The 19,967-nt window shown below is 29.4% G+C and overlaps 6 protein-coding genes across 6 annotated transcripts; 5 read left to right on the top strand and 1 right to left on the bottom strand.

Annotated features, from left to right (window-relative positions):
* Positions 1 to 1,917: 1,917 nt before the first annotated feature.
* Positions 1,918 to 8,145, top strand: PGO_050650 (hypothetical protein, conserved; the record flags this gene model as incomplete). Its single annotated transcript, XM_028686443.1, has 2 exons — positions 1,918 to 7,853; positions 8,076 to 8,145. The coding sequence occupies 2 exons, from the start codon at positions 1,918 to 1,920 to the stop codon at positions 8,143 to 8,145; spliced, it is 6,006 nt and encodes a 2,001-aa protein (XP_028542244.1).
* A 1,229-nt stretch (positions 8,146 to 9,374) lies between these two features.
* Positions 9,375 to 11,011, top strand: PGO_050640 (hypothetical protein, conserved; the record flags this gene model as incomplete). The annotated part of the gene is made up of 6 exons (XM_028686442.1): positions 9,375 to 9,447; positions 9,521 to 9,579; positions 9,892 to 9,987; positions 10,252 to 10,359; positions 10,533 to 10,631; positions 10,889 to 11,011. 6 exons carry the CDS (start codon positions 9,375 to 9,377, stop codon positions 11,009 to 11,011), a joined length of 558 nt encoding a protein of 185 aa, XP_028542243.1.
* Positions 11,012 to 11,625: 614 nt separating this feature from the next.
* On the top strand, positions 11,626 to 12,734 carry PGO_050630 (translation initiation factor IF-3; the record flags this gene model as incomplete). Its single annotated transcript, XM_028686441.1, has 4 exons — positions 11,626 to 11,799; positions 12,030 to 12,100; positions 12,270 to 12,336; positions 12,555 to 12,734. 4 exons carry the CDS (start codon positions 11,626 to 11,628, stop codon positions 12,732 to 12,734), a joined length of 492 nt encoding a protein of 163 aa, XP_028542242.1.
* A 952-nt stretch (positions 12,735 to 13,686) lies between these two features.
* On the bottom strand, positions 13,687 to 14,160 carry PGO_050620 (hypothetical protein, conserved; the record flags this gene model as incomplete). The annotated part of the gene is made up of 1 exon (XM_028686440.1): positions 13,687 to 14,160. One exon carries the CDS (start codon positions 14,158 to 14,160, stop codon positions 13,687 to 13,689), a length of 474 nt encoding a protein of 157 aa, XP_028542241.1.
* An 824-nt stretch (positions 14,161 to 14,984) lies between these two features.
* PGO_050610 (conserved Plasmodium protein, unknown function) lies at positions 14,985 to 16,191 on the top strand (the record flags this gene model as incomplete). Its single annotated transcript, XM_028686439.1, has 5 exons — positions 14,985 to 15,024; positions 15,302 to 15,388; positions 15,516 to 15,671; positions 15,888 to 15,942; positions 16,170 to 16,191. 5 exons carry the CDS (start codon positions 14,985 to 14,987, stop codon positions 16,189 to 16,191), a joined length of 360 nt encoding a protein of 119 aa, XP_028542240.1.
* A 1,610-nt stretch (positions 16,192 to 17,801) lies between these two features.
* PGO_050600 (protein KRI1) lies at positions 17,802 to 19,904 on the top strand (the record flags this gene model as incomplete). The annotated part of the gene is made up of 1 exon (XM_028686438.1): positions 17,802 to 19,904. The coding sequence occupies one exon, from the start codon at positions 17,802 to 17,804 to the stop codon at positions 19,902 to 19,904; it is 2,103 nt and encodes a 700-aa protein (XP_028542239.1).
* Between the last annotated feature and the right edge of the window lie 63 nt (positions 19,905 to 19,967).

Genomic DNA, 19,967 nt, shown 5'->3' with positions numbered 1-19,967 from the left:
GATGGAGAAAAAACAACAGAAAATATATGTAGCACCACTCCCTTTTACAGTGTGTGTACTTTTTTTTTTTTTTTTTTTTGCATATTGCAGAATGGATCGACTTGTTTTCATTATGTGGAAAAAAATTGTCTATTCTTGTAGATCCACACTTTTTTTTTTTTTCTTGAAAACCCCATTACATATTAAACAATTTTATAATTTGTTTCCTCAAGTAATATAACAAAATGAAGATTCTTTTCTTTTTTTTTTTTTTTTTTTCACCAAACTGAAATAAAAATGGAAAGCTAGTTAATCAAAGTATTTATAACATATTCGCATATTGGGGAGGAAAATATTTTCTACGCATTTATAACATAATGAAAGGATGAATATAACGGCCAGAAAAGACGGCACTAAAAAAGTAAAATAACATTTTTTTCACTTTTTCTTTTAAAGAAACAAAAATAACGAACGTGTTCATATTTTTAATTATTATCAAAGAACAAAGTTTAAGTAGGCTAAAAAAAAAAAAAAAAAAAGAAAAAAAAAAAGTAACTTAAGGTAACATAAAGCAACGCAACGCGTTTTGTTATTTCTTCTTATGCTTGCCCTATTGTCTAATGTGTGTTATTTCATGTTTTAAAAAGATTTAATGAATATACACTTGGGGGAATACATAAAAGTCCTACAGGCATATTTTTTCATCACTCTTTTTTTACATTTTGGAAATGAATAACATTTGTGTTGTTTGGGTATTTTTTTTTTTTTTTTTTAATTAAGCCATTTGCATACAGAAAATACAAAAAAAAAAAAAAATATATATATTATTGTGCCATATTGTATGAATAAATACATACATAAAACGCAAACGTGATGATGTATAAAAGGAAAGTGTAAACATGCAACCGCACATTCTGTTTATATGAATTTTGCAATTGCATTTGCCTTCCCTCCCGAGAAAGGAATAACCCAATTGACGGAAATGTTGTAAAGTCATAAATGAGCAGAATAACGTTCGAAACATACAAAAAAAAAAAAATAAAATAAATAAATAAAAATAATAAAATAATATATAAAATAATAAAAAAATGAATGATTAGTAAATAAATATAACCACATAAAAGAGCATAATGGAAAAATAGCGAAATAACAAAACAATGGCAAGAATTACCCACGAGGGGAATAGTCCTGTTTTTATTTTCAATGCACATTGTTACATTTGAATTTTTTTAACTTTTTTTTAACTTTTTTTAATAAATCAAATGTGTTTGTTATCTGTAACATTGTTTTGTTTTTTTGTTTCGTTGCTTCTTTGATTCTTTGATTTTTGTTTGTTTCCCGTTTTGTTTCCTCCCTTCTTTGTTATTCATATTCTTTTTCTTTTACATTTTCTTTTTTTCCATTTCATTTTCGAAACTATTAACTCTTGAATTATAAAAATGTTGTGAAACTGTTTTGTTCTTTCCTCTGAAAAAAAAAAAAAAAAAAAAGGGATATTCTTTTTTTTTTTTTTTTTACACTGCGCCATCAGGTTATTGCACAATACATGTGTGGGTGTAGCAGAGGAATTGCATTATTCGCCAGCATAGAGGTGTAAATATTCTGAGACTGTTGTCCTTTGAACAGCTGGAAGAACTAGAAGCATACCACACAAAGTGTGGCTTAGCAACGTTGCGAAGACGTAAAAATTGTGAAAAGGAAAATCAGAGAAAACTGGAGACATCATTTTTAAAGCATAACATTTTCAACCACAACATATACAAAAAAAAAAAATGCAAGTGCACGTAGAGGGGTCACATACACTTGAGTCATGTTTTCATTACACTAACTGTGAGAACATATATATACACACGAAGATACAAGTGTCTCATTCATTTATTTGACGCCATCCCATTACCCAGATGTAATGCAACTATCGTACATAAAGACATAACAAAAATGTCGATCAATTACAAAACTGTAAATGCAGTTGTGGACGATTTCAAGTATAAGTGGAAACAAGGAATAGGAGAAAAAATGAATTGGAAAGAAAAATGTGATTATCCATTTGATAATAATATAAGTAGAACAAAATTGGAAGAAAATAATAACTCGTTAAATTATCACCCTTCGAAAATTTTTCATTTTGAAAGCAAAACTGTCAAATTGATGGAATCTCCAAATGGGGATAACAAAATTGATATGAAAGATCAAGAGAACAAAATATCGAAAATTACATTCAATAATGCAAATTTTTTAAAAACCCAAAATAAAAGCATTAAAAATGATGATGAAGAAGAGAACTATTTAAGGGAAGACAACACAATTGCTCAGTTGAAAGGGAAAAAACGTGATTTAATAGACAGAAATAATGAAAAAAATTTGAAGAGAAAAAAAATAAATGAAATTATAAATAAATATAAGAAAAATATGACTATATTTCCAGACAGGAAAGTTAGTGATGATTCAGTTAATTATGATGAAAGAAATTCCAACAATGATGCACAAAATGCCAATTCAGATAATAATTATATTTTGAAAGAAAATAATAATGTTAATTCGAGGGAGGTAGAAAAGTCTGTTAATCTTCATCTACATGATCATAAAGGCTCTTGGATTGGTAGTAAAAAGGTCCATTTATATGATAAACATCATGTTAGGATAGAACAATATAGTAAAAATAATGATAAGAACAATTATCAGTATAATAATTTAATGTGTCTTCAAAGGGGAAATAATGAAATAAAAGAAAATTCGACCAAGGCTAGTGTTGAACCTGGCGAAGATAAAAAATGTATGTACTTGCCAGAAGAAAACATCTCGGAAAAAAAAGTTTTCAAAAAAAAAAATTATGAAAATGGTGGGAATAGTCACATGCATAGTTCTCCTCGCCTCTTAGATCAACATAAGAAAGAGTGCTATCATGGGAGTTCAGAAAAAATTATGAAACCGAAAAAGTATGATATTAATTTAGATTACAAAGAAAATGTTGATGAAGAGTGGAATACCAACTGCAATTTTAAGAGTTCATCTTATTTGAGCGAAATTAAAAAGAAAGAAATCGAAGGGGAAGAAGTTCCTATCAATCTTCGTCGAACGAAAGACGGAAATACTTTTTTGTCTAATTTTAATCAAATCAACATGTCTTACTCCTCAGGAATGGAAAAGAAAAAGAGCACAATAGACACACATGGGGATAATTTCTGTGGATCCTCAGACTTTTTAAAATGTAAGAATAGTCATGTTACTAATCCATGTGATGACATTGCTTCAGTGAATTGTTATAAAACATCATTTAATGAAAATAAAAACAATTTTTTAAACTCTGAAAGGATGGAAAAAACAAATATTCAGAGATTTTCCATTTTGGGAGACGCAATTAAGAAAGGAAAAAAGGGATCTATAAAGGGAACAGCTGACGAAGAATCGATGGGGACTGTCGAAAACGAGAAACGGAAGATAGACACGGGAAATTTTTCCCATCTTAGGAAATTGTTTAACGAAACTGTGTTTAATGATGAAGAAAAGCATATGAGGGAAAAGTTCGAGAAAATCAGACAGATGGAAAAACTGATCAACTTTAATGATGAGATGTCTATTCTGGGTAAGGGGAAGGAAGAGACGGAGAAGGAAGAGAAAAAGAAGGAAGAGAAAGAGAAGGAAGAGAAAAAGAAGGAAGAGAAGGAGAAGGAAGAGCAGAAGAAGGAAGAGAAGAAGAAGGAAGAGAAAAAGAAGGAAGAGCAGAAGAAGGAAGAGAAAAAGAAGGAAGAGAAAAAGAAGGAAGAGAAAGAGAAGGAAAGAAAAAAAGAATTACATGATATTAGCCCATATGTTGAGGAAAAGAGTAACCTGACAGGGGATATGGAACGTGGTGTATGTAGTGACCGAAGCAACAAATATCGGAAAGAAGTAGATGAGGAAAAGGCAAATAATGAATATGAAATATGTGAAACAAGTTCCCCATTGAATGATAAAGAAGCTTCAAGAGAGAGTATAAATAAAGAGATAACTACAAAGTGTGACAATAAATTAAGCTACCGTTTCGAGTCTGGAGAAACAGATATTCAAGGAAGTAAAGAAAAGGATCGAATAGATATGAAGAATGCTTTACATGTCAACAATCAGGATGATGCGAATGTATGGACACATGGAAAAAAAAGTGAATACGATTTTATGAATTATGGAAAGGACGAAAAAACTCAAATGATCCGTTTTAGAGAACGAAACAACCCTATTGAAGATAAATCAACTCTTTTGGTGAAGAATAAAAATAAAAATCTTTCCCTTTATGACAAAATTACACATTCTCTATTGAGCAAAGAGGAAACATACCACAAAAGTAAAAATAGACAAGAATCAGATATTGAAAATTTTGAAGAAATTTCGGAGCATTGCAAAAATTTTTACAAGAATGAACACAACAAAAAGTGGGATAATTTGAGGAAAAAGTATCTCAATATGAAAGGAATAAATATAGCTTGTTCTAATGGAGAAAAGAAGAAAGAAGAAATAGGATACTATACTTTTAAAGATGAAAAGGAAAAAAATTTCCAGATTACATCTAAGATAAGAAAAGCACATGTAATGGAAAAGGACAATATGTATGAATTACAAGAAGGAGGAAAAATCATCATGGGAGAGGAGATACACGTTTCAACGAATGAAACATTGACCAATATGAGTGAAGAGTCTAAAAAAAAACCAACACAAAGGAAGGAAATGTTTGGTGAAAGAAATGAAATAATGGCTAAGAAGGCGAAGTTAAAGGATACTGATTCGTGTGTTTATAAGTTAAGCTATAATAACACGAATTATTCGAGAGATGAATTACCAATATGTAGGGAAAGTATTGGAAACAACACTGGTAACTGCTGTCCCAATCTGAAGCTCCAAAGTAAAATTGAGACATTTACCATATCCGATGATAAAATAAAAGAAGAGAAAAATTGTGGAAAAATGGGGGTGTTCTCCCCAGGGAACACGACAATCATGAACGATATGGGTAATATGAACAATATGAACAGTATGAACAATATGAACAGTATGAACAATATGAACAGTATGAACAATATGAACAGTATGAACAATATGAAAAGTATGAACAATATAGACAGTATGAACAATATGAACAGTATGAACAATATGAAAAGTATGAACAGTGTAAACAATATGCAGAATAGTAAAAAGACGACTGAGGAGGAGGGCAGAGGAGGGGGGATTCATATCAATGAGGATAATGTTTTAAAAAAGTATAGGCAATTTTTGAATAAATCATCCGCCCTTATAAATCCTTATAAAAATGGAGATAAAATTAGGGAGTATCTAAATCAAGCACGTGATGAAGTTGATGAACTAAAAGGGAGAAGAAAAAACAAAACATCAATGAACAGCCTAAAGGATGAGAGAAGTGTTAATGGTAATTTTGTTCTCTCAACAGAGTTAGTTAAAAAGAGGAATCATATTTTGAAAAACACGTCAGACAGAACTTATGTAGAAAAGTTAAATGTCGCAAAAAATGATATCAGGGAAAGAATACATGCAAATATGAAGAAAAAAGCGAGCAATGGAATGGAGATGAAGAATCCGTTATTTTACTCTATTAATGCTACGAATGATGTGCATAGAAAAAACAATTTCGAAAAGCCGTTGAATGATTTGTACCTGTCAAATATAGAAAGTATAGACGAAATAAAAAAAAAATATGAAAATGTTATAAAACGGGTTAGAACAAACCTTGTTAAGGAGAATAAGTACACGAATTTGTACTCTGAGGAAAAGAGAACAAATACCAATGAAAAAATAAAAGAAAATTTGGATATGATTAAGCAACATTTTAATGAAGAAAAAATGAAAATTGATGAAGAAAATAAAATAAGACATGAAATTAACATGAAAAGGAAATTATACGAATTAAAAATTAGGAAAGATTTTGAGGAAAAAATTAGAATAAGGAGAGAAATGAATGAAAAAAAAGTGATGGAAGAACGGAATAAAGTTTACGATGGTGGTAAGGTTGGTAACAATTTGAATGGGATTCACAAGGGCACATTTGAGGATCAGTATACAAACATAGTTCAGACTAAATATTCAGAACATGGAAAAGATGCAAAATATGAGAAACAAAGAGACAATGCAAAAACAAGGAAATCTAAAGAGAAGATGAAGAAGAGAAATATCTTTGAAGATTACTCCAGCGATGGTAGTTATTATAAATACATGTACAGAAATTTGTACGAAGAAACATGGAATAATAAAATGAATAGCCAGTATTACGATATTTGTGATAATTTATACCTACAAGATTGCTCAGATAATTTTTTCCATAATACAAAGTCACGTTCATCAGTTGATAATTCACTTTCGAACAGCTTTGACAATGAGTTAATTTCATTAAGTAGAATTAAATTTGATGACTTTGATTACAATTATTTACATGAACTTAACGAATCCGTGTCCAAGCAAAAAGATAATTCATATTATTCCTCTCATGGGGAACAGGTGAATAAGTTAAAAAATGCAAATTTAGTAAAACCTAAGGTAATTCTAACCGACAGTGATGTAAGCCCAAGAAAGAAAAGAGTTCGACTGAGTCGACAAACGAATGAAGAAAGAAAAAAACAAAACAATTTTAGAGATTTGTCCATCATCAAAAGAAGGGAAGGGGAAGTGGAAGACAAAAGAGAAATTTCACGCTATAGTCGCATTCCCTCTACTTCATTTGAATATAAAAAAAACGACAGTGACAATATTTTGAGTAAGTTGCTATTGATGAAGCACCAAAATCGGGTGCGTGGAGAGGAAGCCCGAGTTGAGCAAGTGAGCGAAGTGAACGAAAAAGGTGCAGGTGCAGTTGCAGAAAATGATGAAGAGATGGAAGCAGGTTCAGGTGTAGAAAATGATGAAGAGGTGGAAGCAGGTTCAGGTGCAGAAAATGATGAAGAGGTGGAAGCAGGTTCAGGTGCAGAAAATGATGAAGAGGTGGAAGCAGGTTCAGGTGCAGAAAATGATGAAGAGGTGGAAGCAGGTTTAGGTGCAGAAAATGATGAAGAGGTGGAAGAAGTTTCAGGTACAGAAACTAATGAAGAGGAGGAAGAAGGTGCAGAAAATGATGAAGAGGTGGAAGCAGGTTTAGGTGCAGAAAATGATGAAGAGGTGGAAGAAGTTTCAGGTACAGAAACTAATGAAGAGGTGGAAGCAGGTGCAGAAACCGACGAAGAGGTAGAAGCAAGTGATGGCATCGTACCAAATAATGAGACTCATTCAGAGCATGAGATCCAATCGGATCAGGAAATTCAGTCATATCAGGAAATACAACCAAGTCAAGAAATACAACCTGGTGAAACCATGGACATAATGGAAGAAAACCAAATGGATTTCGATGAAGCTACTCGTCAGAATGAATCATCCGAAGATGAAAATTCCCATCTTGTTAAAAAGACACATACGCGAAACGAACTAAATTGTATTAATAAATATCATAATGAATCACATAATGTACCAAAGAAGAGAAAGTATGTTCCCGTACAAGAACAAGCGGCAGATATAATAAAACCCAATTTGGTCGAAAAATATGCTGAGAAAAACAAAAAAAACAAAGAGAAAAGTGTAAACGAAGGGGTAAATAAAAGCATGGATAAGATAGATTTGAATAATTTCGAAATGCATAGAGAAAATAAAACTTCTGATATATCAAAAGTGAATAAGGAGAACGAAGAGACTGATACAAACTTGAAGTGTTCTTTATCATCCTCTGATAACGGAATTCCAAAAATTAACATTCTAAACAATAAGGAAAATTATATCCCACTAGATGTTGCTCTTAATTTTGTTATAGACAATGAGAATTTAAAAAAGACTAACGTACAAAAGGAAAACAAGGGAAATCCCCAAAAGAAGTAATTACAAATAATACATCTTACCATTGAACAATTAATGATGTAGCTCTTTCTTTAGGAATGAGAGTTCATGTCGTATAGCATGATTCTTATCCACCATGATATGTTTTCCCACTGAACACATAATCATTACTATTTTCTTTGTATTTTATCTTATTTCTCTACCCACCTTTTTTTTTTTTTTTTTTTTTTTTCCCTTTTTCACACCTTGTTTCTTTGCAGAACCTTCGTGCAATGGTTAATGGACGAGCGAAAGAAACGATTAAAAAACAATTTGCCTATCGATATATAAGGATATTCTGTTCAGATAATTTATTTGGCACATGTTTTTCGGATATATTTTTGTGTGTATTTTTGAAGGCCCTTACTTGATCCAGGGAAGTTTTTTTCCTATGTGCAAGGGTGTTACCTCCCCCCAGTTGTATATGCGATGATATGTCTATATTTGTTTCAACAAATTTTGCTCCAGCGCATTTTATGACATCAAGTTTTATGTCAACATCTTTTTTTGTTATTCTTGTATATTTCTCAAATGTTTTAAAAAATAAAATAAAAAGTGATTATACAAAATACGTTCGCGTTATATATATATATATATATATATTTTTTTTTTTTTTTTTTTTTTGTTTATAAAAATCTCATGTTTTACACGACTCAAAGTTGGAATGTAGAAACATATTTGTAGTAATTATAAGGAACACGTGTGAATTTTACAATTTAAAAATAAGGTGTGTCAAAGGGCATCACGACGCATACGATTGGGAGCATGCTTGTATGAAACAAAATGTATATAAATAATGTTTACATATATTTATAACACACATATGTATACATATATATAATTAAAGTAATACTGAAGAAGGAATAAAACAAATGACACTCAACGCGGATAAGAGCAAAAGGCGCATTGCAACAAGACAGAGAATTGCAGTCTTCCTATTTTTTCCTTTTGAACTTTTCCCCCTCTTCTCTTTTTCAAAAGAAACAAAGTTATAATTTTATTTCTAGGTAAGCGTATGCTAATTTTTTTTTTAATTTCTTAAATATTTTATCAAAGAAAGAATAAGGAAAAGTGTAATTTTTAGTGTAGGGAAAGAATGTCATTGCTATAAGCGCATAGCAAAAGATGGCATGGGGAAAAACAAATTACAAAGTACACAAAGGCAGAATTGGCACAGTATAAGGAGTAAATGACAAAAAAAAAAAAAAAAAAAAAAAAAAAAAAAAAAAAAAAAAAAAAAAAAAAAAAAAAAAAAAAAAAAAAAAAAAAAAAAAAAAAAAAAAAAAAAAAAAAAAAAAAAAAAAAAAAAAAAAAATAAGATAAATTAAATAAATAAATATAAAAAATATAAAAAATATAAAAAATATAAAAAATACAAAAAGTACAAAAAATATGAAAAATTAAGACATCTTTTTGGTCTTCCAAAGAAAAGCAGTCACATAGCAGAATTGAAGAAATATAAAAGGGAAAAACTTACAATTGAAACATTTCCAAACAAGAACTAAAAAAAAAAAAAAAATATGATAACTGTATCAGTAACCAATGACAGGGTGCGCGATAAGTTGTCTGACTTGGGCTTATGCGTTTTCATAGGTATGTGTACATAACGCCTATTCCTTTGCCTTAAAAGATGTATCATATGTTACAACACATTTCTCCTTCCCAGGAAACTTAAAGAGAGCGAAGAAATTGCTAAAGAAAAGTGACATTAATAGCAAATTTATGGTTAGAACAAAAGCGAAAGTGGTGTTTGATTTTATTTATTTATTTTATTATTATTTATTTTTTATTTTTTTATTATTTATTTTTTATTTTTTTATTATTTTTTTATTATTTATTTTTTGTTTTTTTATTATTTTATTATTTTATTTATTTTATTATATTATTATTTTATTTTTTTGTCATATCATCAATGACATAGCATGAGGACAGAATATCCCCCACTTCGCTCGTCAATCATTGTACAGTCATATATACAAATAAGTACATATATACATACCCTTCTTTGCCTATGCCCCCCCCCCCCCTTCTCAACAGAACAACAATAATTTGCTTCACATATGCTCACACAATGAAAACGCGAACATGTTTTATTTTCTGCTAAGCAATGGATGCGACTATAAGCATATAAATGTAAAGAAAAAAATTGTCACGTGTTGGCTAAGCTAAATAAAAAATATAAATAGTGGGAAAGTAATTTTATTAAAAAAATGTCAAGATATGATATGCAGAAAAAGACTTGTAGAAGTTATGAATAAATCGGGTTCTACTACCATATTCACAAACGACCCCTTGTCTAACGTCATATAAAGCACATATCTAAACTTGTTTTATCCATTATTGTCTAATTTTTTGTGTACTTTATAGTAATTTTTTCCCCCCTATTTTTTTGTTCAGGATAATGGGGATACCTGCTTGCATATGATTGCGCTAAATAACAATATCTACTGCTTCGACATCCTCTGTAGAAATAATATTAAAGACATCATTGACTTAAAGAATAAGGTAATTTAACAGTACCTCTTATGAAAAGGAACTACTTTTAAAAAATAGGCAAACTGCCCATTTAAAATCGTTTGTGCGCATATCATAAAATGATACATATATATATATATATATATATATATATATATATATGCCTTTTTTTTTTTTTTTTATGTGTATTGAAAATGTGACAGGAGGGGGATACTGCTTTACACATAGTCATAAAAAATGGATTTTACGAATTTTTTACCCTACTGATAAAATATGGGGCAAATACAAATATAAAAGACAACGTAAGTAACTGTATATTGAGGAGAGAGTCACAAGAATAAACAAATAGATATGTATCATAAAATTTTGATCTATTCACTTGTTCATTTGAATGTTTTATTAAAATTACATCATCTTATTATGCGATCGTGGAATGAGTTTATTTATTTTGTTCATCGTTTTTATTTTTCTTTCTCTCTTTTACCCCATTCCCATTTTATCATTTTTTTGTGTTAATAACTCCCCCAACACATTTACACACACTACCCCATTTTAACAGTATGATATGGACGCCTATGAATTATTAGACCTTTACAGGAAGAAGGAAAAATTGTACGATTACAATTCGAACACATATAGAAATATGCTTAATTTTTTAATAAGCACGAAAAAGGAACGTTAACAAATTTTTTTTTTTTTTTTTCCTATTCCTTCTTTATCTGATAAAAATATATAGACGTATTATGAATATGTTTACCGAAATATGCCTTTTTAAAATGTGAAATTATATATTTTTAAATTAAAAAAAAAAAAGAAAAAAAATTGCATACATAAAATAAAATGTATTGCGGGGGAAGTGTACATTTTCGAACGCGATTAAGGGGCATAATCAGTCTTGCAGTAATTCTCTTCCAAAATGTGTTAGTAGCAAATTATGCAAGCATATTTTGAAATATATTCTTAATTACACATTTTAAGTTAATCCCATTTTTGAGTTTTCCTTCTTACTGTTTTTCCCATTTCTTATTTGTTTGCAGTCACCTTTTAGTTTAGCCTTTTTTTTTACCCCCATGATTGCATGCATAGAGTGTAGTACAAAACTCTTTTTCCCACACTTTTAATGCATATTAAAAAAAAAAAAAAGAAAAAAAAAAGGTTAATTTAAAAATGTTTCTCTTGGATTTTTTAATTGACAAAAAAAAAAAAAAAAAAATGATCTTCAAAGGCTAATTTCATACACAACTACACTACCTGGGTATGTGTTCCTTTTCTCACTTTACATCTTAACATTTTATAATGTTAAATAATTTTTTTTGTTCCTTCCTTTTATATGTATTTATTATAATCCTGAAGCATATTGACAACATTTACTGCTTTTACATATCTAAGGTGTGTTGTACCAATCTGTTTTATTTGAGAGAATCGAATGATGCATCGAATTACTCGGAGGGTCGTGAAAGGTATATGCAGGTAGGAAAATCAGAGTTATAAAAAAATAGAAAATAGTGTGCAGCATGTTGTATTGTGACACATAAAAAATTTAGCATGCTATTAAAAAAAAAAAAAAAAAAAAAAAAAATTTAGCTTAACACAACATTTACAAACATGCCGATCAGTGTCTAAAGATACAAGCGGCAAATTCTGAAATGCATGCGCAAAAACGCGAGAAAAATAAAAATCACTTTTAAAAATTCTATAAGGAAAAGAAAATGAAGAAACTAAAGCTTAAAGCGGAACACAAAGTGGTCAAGCAGTTAAGAATAACACCGAGGTATTGTCAGAAAAGAGAACTACGCAGTATGCACATTCACCCATTCCTGTATACATCTTTGTTCGTATACTTGTACTTGTCTGTTTATGTATGTATGTCTACTCCTATGCTCGCATTCATATGTGCGTGCTCTTTGTGTTTTTTTTTTTTTTTTTTTTTTTTTTTGCAGAATTGGGACCAACGATTTACTAATAAAAATAAATTCAGCAAAGCAGTTTTTGCTAAGAAGACACAGGGTAAGTGTATTTTTCAAATAAATACTTATGTCTACACACGCATTTTACATACGTTTTTGTTCATGGAAAAAAGTGTCTCTCCCCATTCTATTCCATATTCACATATTCGAAATGAGGTACAAGTTATATATATAGAAGGCGCTAGGCTTTTTTTTTTTTTTTTTTTTCCTTTTCTTTTTCCTTTTTTTTACAAAAACCCACAACATTTCACTTATCAGGTAAAATTTATTTTGACTTTAAAGGGAAGAGAGTACACTAATGTAGAAAACGTAAAAAGAATTTTCGGGAAAATTTCGGAAGAATTAAAAAGTTATGGTAACTCAGAGACCATGCGACAGAATGGTAATGTTGTTTCTCAGCTGTTTAATTTAAAGGCTAAAAGAAAAAGTGAAACCTGAATTTAATGCATATCTGGTATGGATCACATGCAGCCATGCATATGTATACGTGTCTGATAAATTGACATGTAATAGTATATAAAAAAATGCCAAAAAAAGTATAAAAAAAAAAACATTTGGTATAGAGAATAAGTGATTAATCTTGTGCCTATTGAAAAAGAACAAACCCATTTTTATTTTTTGATCATATGAATGTGATCATTTTTCCCTATTTTTTTTTTTTTTTTTTTTTTGTGAAATAAGAATTTGTAACCTGGCGGCAATTTTAAATGTGCATTTTTTGTTTTTTCTTTTTGAACTGTGGAGAAAATAATTTTACTTGGTATTTCTTCAATTTAATTCATTTTTGCACACCCATTTTATTCTCTCGAATTTAGAATAAGTAACATTTATGAATATGCTTTTTTGCAACTTAGCATTATGTTGGCAATAATTAAAAAGGAGTTTTTAAAAAATTTGTTACATTACGAGATTTCTTTAAATTCACTTTTTCATAACGCATTTTTAACTAAAAAAAATAAAAACAATAAATAATAAATAAAAATATCACCGGGCAAGAGATGTATCAATGTAAGCGCAGAATTTGTTCTTCCATTTTAGCACTGTCCCTTGCAATACTCACATTGCACACAATAATGACGTTTGTGCACATGTATTTTACTGGATATAATCAAACGAGAACTATAAAGTGTATATATTACACTCTTTCATGTGGGAGGAATATATAAAGACAGGTTAAAAATAGTTCAGTAATCCCAAAATAAAAGAGGAAATAATTTTTTTTCTGTTTATGCCTTCTTAAATGAGAACCTATAGTGGTGTGTATATTATAAAGGTCACTTAAAAGTACACATATCTATTGGGGGAGGGGGGAAGAAAAGAAGATATAATCTAATTGCACATTTATTTGGACTTTTTTTTTTTTTCTTTTTTTCTTTCTTTTCTGCATTATTCAATAATCTGATGAATCATTTTTGATTTTTCCACAACATTTTTTAAACTTTTTGTTAGACCCACAGGTACATAATTTATTGTTATATTTTGAATATCCTTTGATATAAATTTTGTTCTTGTCAATGTCATCATATCGTACAAAGTTATCATCACTATTATCATTTTTAAACATTCTATTTCGCAATTCTGTTTCAATTTGGTTCATTCTTAAATCTCCAATTAAATATCTTTTTCCTTTATTGAATATGGAGTAAGCACTTATAGGACTTCCACGGCCATTACTATTACTATCATTGTTGGTGTGATCTAAGTTTAAAAATATAATGGCAATTAAGATTATTATTATATACACAACCCCAAATATACGGTAGAATGGGTAACATGAGAATAACAAAATACCAGATACAATTTTCGGGTGAGAGTATATTACACTTCCATTTTTTCTTTTTGAGTTCCTTTTTTTTTTCGGCATATCTTCACATACCCATGTAATTGCAAAATTTATTTTGTGTCAGTTCTTCAGAAAATAAAAGGGGATTTAATTTCACAAAGAAATAAAATAAAAATAAAATAAAGGAATAAGATTAAATCATTTTATAATTACTTTTAAACATTCTTTTTCCTGCAAGTTAGCTTGTTTTGAAAACTAAGACCTGTTTCTATTTTACTATATGTGTGCTTTTTTGAATATGCCTCACTGAAGCGCGAAATGGGCAAAGGCGTAAAAAGAAAAGAAAAAAAAAATAAAAATTTAATATATAAAAAACAAAATAATCATAGACGTAAAACATGACAAGAGGGGACCACGTAACAACAAAAAAATTGAAAAGAAAAATTAATGAACAGAGGACGTCCTATTTCAATTCTTCATATTCTCATCATATTAAAATCCACCACCCCACGGTAATTAAAAAAGAGGTGCAATATAAAATGTTGTGTATAATGATATATATGTCCATTCAGATAAGTGTATATATATACCATACGAGATATTCATTGCACAATTTTTGAAATCCTTGTGTTTTTGAAATTTTTGCGAATTTATTTTTTTATTATTTATTTGTGTTTTTATTTTATTTTTTTTTGTTTTTATCTCATTCTGCACTGAAGCCTATGAAGAGCGTTTCATTATTCAACTTCTTTCATTATTTTACCTCTCCAACCCCTCGTAAACACTTCGTTTTTCTTTTAACATTTTCGAAGAGGAGAAATTTCAACCTATTCACATCATATATATCATATTTTGAGAAAGTTTTAAGCCTATCAATGAGTAGAACAAACAAGTGAAAAGGAAAAATGACAAATAATGTACTAGAGGGAAAAAAGAAGAAGGGAGGTAATGTGATTTTCACATGTCACTTGTGTGTGATAAATTGATTGAAATGACGGAAAGAAAAAAAAAAAAAAGAAAAAAAAAAAAGGCATATTATTGATAACCTTGTGATTACCATCATCTGTTTATTATAATCTACAAATAGGCCATAAATTAGAATTATTTGAGCTCATTTATATTCCTCACATGTACTACATTTTTTATACATTTATTTTTAAGACGTAGCAATCGTTAACATCATATACTAATTTCATCTCCCCCATTGTTTCCTTTTTTCCAGGATTTTGCAAACGACTTTGCAACGGTTTTTTTCATGCCCTTAAGGGACCAAGCATAACACATAGTGTTCTGTTTGGAATATTTGGAGGTATCAAATGAACGAGAATTTTGTTTGTACGTAACTCTGTTCATATGTTCATACGTTTTCCAAGAAAGAGCATTATACCAACTTTCCTCACATATAATTTCCCTTCCCTCTCTTATTATTTGTCTAGGTTTGTTTTATTACGGTTCATACTACTGCTATAGATATTTGAAAATCTCATATTTTGATACTATGCATGTATCGAACGAAAGTAGAAGAAGATTTATGGAAAAGCAAATGCTGTTTTACAATGATATGGGGTATAATTTGTCAATGAAGTATATTGGTAAGAACATTTCCACATGTTTCTCTGCATATAACTACAAACATGGTTGTGTGTGTAAATCCAGGAATAATGAGAAGAATGTGCAGTGAAATGAGAAAAAAAAAAAAAAAAAAAAAAAAAAAAAACACCATCATTGGATTTACACTATTGCAACATCTGTAAAATTACATAACTACAACTGTATAAATATGACGAATATATTTTCCTCCTTTTTAGGAAATTTATGTAAATACTATGACCCTGTTGCGCTAAGACTACCCTTTCAACCGCTGTAACGAGAAAGAAGAGAAAAAAAAAAAAGAAAAAAAAAAAACACCTTTTGTCATTCATTTTGCTTGCATACATAAGATTTACTTTTATTTAAGACACCACCATATGAAATATTGAGCGGAACGTTTGCATATCAATTCCTGTATAATGTACTGTTACTGTACAGTTAATCCATGTTTTTTTTTTTTTTTTTTTTTTTTTTTTTTGTTTGTTTGTTTCAATTCGCAGCGATGATAAGTATAGACTTTAGTTTTATGAAGGCATGTACCACCACCCCTTTTAGTTGTTGTTAAATGAAGGAATATGTATCTCACCTCAAAATATCTTTTATCTTATTTGCTCAAAGTGTGCACTTATATCGACATCTTTCTGGTGTTACAGAATTAAAAATATATATGTATATTTGTATATATATATTTACATACAAATGTTTAACCTTTGTGTGTACCAGCTTACTGGGACATATAAATGTAGGATTTTTTGCATACTAAAAGTTAAGTAATATTTTAATAAACTAATGTAGCATATATTACCTGTATATTATCTTCAAGATATTTTTTACATAAACCATTTGGGTATAGGGATCAGTATAAATAAATCTCAAAATTCTGTTGTTATATTTTCGAAATATTTGCATTGTACCACTTTGGAAATATCACTTTAAAAACATTATTTTATTTTATTTATTTTTTTTTTTTTTCGTTGGAGGAAATTTAAAAATCTCCTTTTTTATATATTTATTTGTCCATTACCTTTTTTATGAACTCCCCATATTCTTGCAACGTTCATTTTTCCTTAAAGTGTTCTTAAAAAACTCCTGAAACGAAAATATGTAAGTATATATCACCGCAAATGGGATAACTAAATAAACATCACTTAAATAATTATATGCTAGAAGTTGCCAAAAATTGTGGTGGGAAATGGAAAAACAAATGGGTATAAAAGTTGCATACAAATTTTGGTAAATAGCACATAACAAAAAATTGCTAACTATTTCTTAATATAGCATTTTTTTAATGTCCGATTTTTTTTTTTTTTTCAATTCACCAGATTTTGAGGCCTGAAAAATAACAGGGTTAAAAGTATAAACCCCTATATACCGTCAATTTAGAAGAAAAATTTTGGGAAAGAAAAATTAAAAAATATAGGAAAAAAGGCGATAAAAAAAAGTTTAATAAATTCCAATTCAATTTGATAAATATAAAAGTGAAAAAATGATTCCCTTTATCCTTCTTTCGGATAATTTTACTCCGCTCATGTTTCATTCAACCTGATTTTTTTTTTTCCCACCCCTTCTTGCATTAAACGTCTCCTGCTTAATATTTAAGAAAAAAAAAGGCATACCATTTAAGCACTGCAAATTAAAAAATATGTATATATATATGATAGCAACGTTAGCTTATATGAACACAACCACATTATTATGCATACAATACATATATGTTTTCACATATACATATTTTACCTGCCAAATCGAGCTGGCTACTAAATAAGGTATTAAAAAAAAAAAAAAAAAGGCTAATATATATAAACCACGTAAAAAAAAAAAAAAAATTTACGTTCAAGCATATAAAAATAAGAATGAAAAAAACAGAATTTATACAAAACATATTATAGCGGGCATACATATTTGTATCCCCTCCCCCCTCCCCTCCTAACGTTCTCTCTGAATGTGAGAAAAAAAGGAGCTTAATGATATTACGCAACAATATCACAACTCATTTTATTCTTCGCTTACATATGCTTAATCCGTTATGCAGAAGATAAAATCGTGGAAATAAAAAAAAAATAAAATAAAATAATAATAAATAAATAATAAAATAGTAAAATAATAAAATTGAAAGAAAAGAACGTTGAGAAATGAGACCGTCTGATAAGGAGGAAAGTGAAGCTCACAACATAGAAGTAGAGCGAAATAAAAAGAACTCAGAAATAGAGGAAGAAACAACTTACTTTAAAGAAAAAAACGAAATTGGTGAAAAAGTTAGTGAGAATAACACCAAGATTTCAAAAAAATTAAATGACAAAGGAGTGAATTTAAAAAATGGTTATTGCGAGGATAAGGAATGTCCTCAAAATAATGACACAGGGAGTGCAGAACAGTTGTGCAGAAAAAAAAGGAAAATTCAAAAGAGCAATTTCAAAAATAGTAATTTTAAAAATAAGGGAGAAGGCAGTGTAAATGAAGATGAAGAGGAAGTAGGTGAAGAAAAACAAAGAAATGAGAAAGATCAGGATGATGGAACCACATCATCAAGTGAAGATAAAAGCTCAAGCAGTGATGAAGACCATGACGGTTTACTATTAACATCAAAATTTAAGAAAAAGTTTAGCGATTTGTTAATTAAGTTAAAAAGTAAAGATACCAGCTTGCTACACAAAAAAGATGAGTTCTTTTTTCACGATAGCGATTTTGACACAGAACTATCAGATGATAGTGAGTCTGAGTCCGTTGGGGAAGGAAATGACCTAGATGAGAAAAAAAACATGAACAATGAGCAGAAGGATTGTGGATATAATGAAAATTGTGAAACTTTGGAAAAAGACGGAGAACTGATTGAACAAGAGCACTCCGAAAAAAAGGATGGTGATGTGGCGAAAAGGAATTTGAATTATTCAGAATATTTTAGAGACATATTACTGAAAGAAGGATCACATGCTATTGACAAAGAAGAGGAAGAGCTGATAGAGAAAGAAAAAGAAGCTTGCTCTAAAAAAAATAAAAAGAGTTACCTAAACGAACAAGAAGAATTAAAGAAGAAAATTCTAGAAGCTTGCAAAGTTGCAGAGGAACAAATTAATAATGATGACAATGATAATGATGAAAGTTTCTTTACCATTAAGGAAAAAAGCGAAAAGGAGATAATGGAAGAGAAACAATATTATGAAAATTTTTTAAAAACATCACGAATTGTGAAAGAAGAGGACGGCTTACTCAAGGAATATTGGAATGACAATTTGAACAAGGATGAGGAATTTTTAAGAGACTATATTTTAAAAGAATTGTGGAGAGAAGATAAAATTCATAATATTTATGAAGAAATTGATGAAGTGGATGATGTTGAATTGGAGAAAGCTGCCAAATTTGAAAAAACTTATAATTTTCGATATCAAGAGCAAAACGGAAATATCATAAATTCCAATCCACGTAATATCCAAAGTAGCATTAGAATTGATTTAAAAAAGGAAAAGAGGAAAGAAAAAAGAAGGGAAAAAAGAAAAAAAAAGAGAGAAACGAAAAAAAATAGGATCCTAGATGATTTAAAAAAGGGAAAAAAAGAAAAAAAAAAAAAAAAAGAGGTAAAAAAGGACAACACCAATCCTGCCATATCGGCCAATGCTTATAATAATAATAAGAACATTGTTCATGGTGATGGAGGAGATGATGCAAATAAGAGTACTCCTCCTAACGCAAGCGTGACAAATGCAGAAAAAAATAAAAAGCGAAACGCTACAGCTCATTCAGACACAATGGAAGATAATAAAGACCTTTGGTTTTTATGCGACGAATGCAATATTCCCATCAGTCCCCTCAACTATGTATATGAGTGCACATTTTGTGAAAACTTTGCCTTATGTAAGCCTTGTTTTAAAAAAACATCACATGAACATGATTTAAAAAAATTGTTAGTGCCTAGAAATTGCATACCTCCAAATGATTACTTGATGAAAAACCATTCTTTCAAAAGTAACTCTCAACTTAATGACTATAATGATGATGATAAAGTGCATGGTGGTGGTATGAAAAATAATTGTAACGAAATGGAATACCTAGAAAATGATACGAGCGGTTATGAAGACTTAATTGATGATATGCCCATTCGATTTAAATATATTAAAGTGAAACCCAAGTCGTTTAAACTAACCACTGATTTTATTTTGAAAACAGACGAAGAAACATTGAATAAAATGGTTCCATTAAAATATGTATCTCCTTATTACAAAAGGGGGGGGGGGGATTAAGCTAGGAGGCCATATTAGACGGAAAAAAAAAAAAAGAAGGTAGTTACTGAAATGGAAAATTCA

Source organism: Plasmodium gonderi (assembly GCF_002157705.1).
Source record: "Plasmodium gonderi DNA, contig: Chr05, whole genome shotgun sequence".
NCBI lineage: Eukaryota > Apicomplexa > Aconoidasida > Haemosporida > Plasmodiidae > Plasmodium > Plasmodium gonderi.
Note: the sequence above shows the minus strand (reverse complement) of the source record. Positions and strands in the feature narration are given on the sequence as shown.